Source organism: Glycine soja, chromosome 13, assembly GCF_004193775.1.
Source record: "Glycine soja cultivar W05 chromosome 13, ASM419377v2, whole genome shotgun sequence".
Lineage (NCBI taxonomy): Eukaryota > Viridiplantae > Streptophyta > Magnoliopsida > Fabales > Fabaceae > Glycine > Glycine soja.
In genome coordinates this window covers 25,245,557-25,249,738 of record NC_041014.1, presented here as the reverse complement: position 1 = coordinate 25,249,738, position 4,182 = coordinate 25,245,557, and the positions used below count along the sequence as shown (strand labels likewise).

At 40.8% G+C, this 4,182-nt stretch overlaps 1 protein-coding gene across 1 annotated transcript; it reads left to right on the top strand.

Annotated features, from left to right (window-relative positions):
• Window positions 1-349: 349 nt before the first annotated feature.
• Window positions 350-3,137, top strand: LOC114380981 (serine/threonine-protein kinase-like protein CCR1). The gene has a single exon (XM_028340139.1). It carries the CDS (start codon window positions 582-584, stop codon window positions 2,868-2,870), a length of 2,289 nt encoding a protein of 762 aa, XP_028195940.1. The 5' UTR covers window positions 350-581; the 3' UTR covers window positions 2,871-3,137.
• The last annotated feature ends 1,045 nt before the right edge of the window (window positions 3,138-4,182 follow it).

The window sequence follows — 4,182 nt, the reverse complement described above, 5'->3', positions numbered from 1 at the left end:
GTGAATTTTTTCCAATTTAATTTTATAGACTAATTATAATTAGAAATTAAACAGTTACAGTCAACACAAAATTCAAACAATTACTACTATAAAATATTTGGAATAAAATTTAAAACAAAATCTAAGTCAACGCAAAATTTACAGTTTTTTTCACTTCAAGTCAAACGTATTTTTTAAGAATAAGCTTATTTTCATTTTTCGGAACCAACACAACAAAATAAAATAAAGCAAGTAGATCAGGAATGGTAGTCAATTCTTGTTCTTATAAAATGGTCATTAGATTCACCAAAAAAAAATAATTAAATGGTCATTAATATTTAATATCATATTAAAGAAAAAACATTAACAGTAAAAGAAAGAGGAAAGTAACTAAACCAAGTTCGGTACATTGAGGTTGTAACGGTCGAAATGGAAGCTGTAAAAATGGCGACACCCACGTTGTTTCATCGTCATCACGCATCACTATTCTCTCGCTCACAAGGTTCTGACTTCGCCAAGAGCAAACACAAACAGAACCATCATCATGATCCCAAGCAACAACAACAACACATGAATGACACTGTTCCCAACCCAACCCAACCATGCAAATTATCTCTCACTCTTCCTTCTTTCTTCTTCTGTTATTCCTTTTCTTATGCAGTAATGCAAACGGGTTCGGCGCAATGGGACCAATCTCTGCGTCGTTCGGAAAAGACGAGGTTTTTTGCTCCATCGATGCCAGTGGAAAGCAGGACGTTATTTGCTGGGGGAGCAACGCCACGTCACCGTCGCTCTCAACCGTCAGCAACGCCCTCCCTGCCATGTCAGCACTCTCCGGCGGGGAGGGATTTCTCTGCGGCATTTTAGCGAACACCTCGCAAGCCTTTTGCTGGAGTGCTGTAACCAGACCGAGCGCAGATCTAATCCTCGTGCCTCCGGCGTACCGGAACACCGCCTATTCCCAAGTCGCCGCCGGAAAGAGCCACGTCTGCGCCATCCGGGGATCCTACTACGCCGATCGCGATTCCGGCACCGTTGACTGCTGGGAAATCACGAAAACCGCCAACAAAACGTTGACAGCGAAACAGAGTGATAAGTTCATCGACCAATTAATATCGAATCTGGAGGTGAAGAGGGTTGTTTCCGGTGAAGGCTTCACCTGCGGCGAGGTAAACGACGGTGGACTAATCTGCTGGGGACCCACTTCGGAAAATTTGGGAAACATTTCCAATGTTTCCGACACCTTCGCGGTTCTGGCGGCGGGTCGGAGCGCCGTGTGCGGCGTTTTCAACGTTTCCGGCGAGTTAAAATGCTGGGGCGACCCGGTTTCGTTTTCGGACCCTCCGCTAGATTCGGTTCGGTTAGTCTCTCTATCCGCCGGGGCCAACCATTTCTGCGGCGTGAGAATGGATAACCATGAAGTTGAATGCTGGGGTGATTTGAATTCTTTGGTTATTCCAAAAGGTAATGGCTTTATGGCTATTGCTTCTTCGGATTTCACCACGTGCGGGATCAGGGAAGATGATCTTCTTCTGGTTTGTTGGTTGGTCAACGCTTCAAAACCCGATTTTGATCCTCCTTTGGAACTTTCGAGCCCTGGACTCTGTAGGGCTAGTGAGTGTGGGGTTGATGAGTTTGCTTTCAATGTGAGTGTGCTCAATGAGCTAGCTTTGACGAGCGTGTGTGTTAGAGAGGATTTGAGGATTTGTTCGCCTTGTGGGTCAAATTGTTCCAAAGGGTTCTTCTTGTCTAGTGAATGTACTAGGAATGCTGATAGAGTTTGCACTGCTTGTTCTCTTTGTCAGAACAGTTCTTGTTTTGGTGTTTGTGGACTACACTCCTCATCGGGGCAGCATTTGCATTTGCATTGGCATCATTTACGTAAATGGGTGGTGATAGTTGGGTGTCCAGTGTTGGGGTTTTTGGTTATTTTGCTTTGTGGGTGTCTTTTTATGGTTAGAAAGAGGACTAAGAAGCAATCCAAGTCTTGCATCGGGAAACCGGATCAGGAGGAAGATCATGTGAATGTTGCTCTTAACTCTACTCTTTCAGTTAATTCGTGCCCCGGTGCGCCTCAGGTTTTCAGGCTCTCTGAGCTTAAGGATGCTACTAATGGGTTTAAGGAGTTTAATGAACTTGGGAGGGGGAGTTATGGGTTTGTGTATAAGGCTGCATTAGCTGATGGGAGAGTGGTTGCTGTTAAAAGAGCGAATGCTGCTACCATAATTCACACCAACAACCGCGATTTTGAAACGGAGCTGGAGATTCTCTGCAAAATTCGACATTGTAATGTTGTCAACTTGTTGGGGTATTGCGCGGAGATGGGGGAGAGGTTGCTTGTCTACGAGTATATGCCTCACGGGACGCTCTATGATCACCTCCACGGTGGTCTTTCTCCGCTGAATTGGAGCCTCAGGTTGAAGACAGCGATGCAGGCCGCGAAGGGGCTTGAGTACCTTCACAAGGAACTTGTTCCTCCCATTGTGCACAAGGATCTCAAGAGTTCCAACATTCTCTTGGATTCGGAGTGGGGGGCAAGGATTTCAGACTTTGGACTTCTTGCTTCTAGTGACAAGGATCTCAACGGGGACCTAGAAAGTGATGTTTACAATTTTGGGATTGTGTTGCTTGAGATTCTGAGTGGAAGGAAGGCTTATGATAGGGATTACACTCCACCCAACGTGGTTGAGTGGGCAGTGCCTTTGATCAAACAAGGGAAAGGTGCTGCTATAATTGATAGGTATGTGGCTCTTCCAAGAAATGTTGAGCCTTTGCTCAAGCTTGCTGATATAGCAGAGCTTGCTGTGAGAGAAAATCCAAGTGAGCGTCCACCTATGTCAGATATAGCATCTTGGTTGGAGCAAATTGTGAAGGACGGATTGTTCTTATAGCATTAGTCACTGCCCTGTGAGAAGAAACTTGTTTTGAATTTTGATCCATCCACAAATATCTTTTTTCATAAAATTCTGTGAGTAAAGCTCTCTTTTGCGATTGTAAATTGTTTCGAGTTTGTTGTAGATTGCTTATCTCCTTTGTAGTAGTTCTTTGGGTTTACTTTTCCTAATCTTCACGAAGTGAAGGACAAGGACATGGCATTATCGCAACAACATACACACTTGTTTTTATCTGTACATGCTAATGTGAATTTTTTTCCCTCTCATATAAGCAGGACCATCTCCAGCATATAGATAGAGTCAATTTACATGTACAACAGTGACTTAAAATTGTAGTCACAACATGAATTTTTTTGGTCAGGCATTAGTGATTCAATAAATGTGCAACCTTGTTCTTGCTTGAAACCAACACTCTGGTCAATTTAGCAATTGGGAATAGTAATTTCGTCACACTTCCAGCAGTAGCACTTTAATTTTTACCTCGACATATTTTGTTGGCGAATTAAAAATTTGAATGAAGCCTATTGAACTATATACCGATTGAAGAATGCTTAATTAGTAAGGAATATTTCTATTGGATCGTTATGGAATGATGCTTAGAAGTAACACTTGCAAATCCACGGAATTTTATTACACTATTTGAATTAAAAAAACTAGTTTAGTTCCATGCAGTTCGAAAATGATTCGATTCGAACCAGTTTATATGCACACTCCTATTTGATATATTTTTGGCGCCAATCCCGTTACAATGCCACACTGCATCCAATTGAAGAGCCCATCTGCAATTTGATCACTGCAGAAATATATATAAGAGCACCGAGATATATGAATATGATTGCCTAAGTTCACTACTTTCCTTAGTTTTTTTTGCTTTTTTTTATGCTTTCAATACTTTCCTTAGTTATTAAGTGTGTTTATTCGTTAAATTTTAATATTTTATTATGAAGTCAAGGCATACCAAGGTTCAAAATTGTATCAGATGAATCAATTTTGAGATGGAAATGTTGTTAGTTAGAAAGCTCTTCCTCTCTCACGTTTGCTTCCGTGCGCGAGAGAATATTAGTATAGTTTCAAACTTTCAATCTTATAATATAATTTAGGCAACTATTTAATAAATTGTATAAGTTGTAATAATATAAATTTTTGATAAATATATCAATAAGTTCTTACAAAAAGTTGTAATTATTATGAAGACTCTTTATATTATTAGTGCTAATATAGTACAATTTTAATTATTAGGGTGTGATAATATTCATTATAAATATTTATACTTGGTCACTATTTACGACTGTGGTAATGTGTGGGTGTC

Bases quoted from the DNA above. Each gene is read 5' to 3' on its own strand.
- LOC114380981 (XM_028340139.1), top strand. From the start codon at position 582: ATGCAAATTATCTCTCACTCTTCCTTCTTTCTTCTTCTGTTATTCCTT.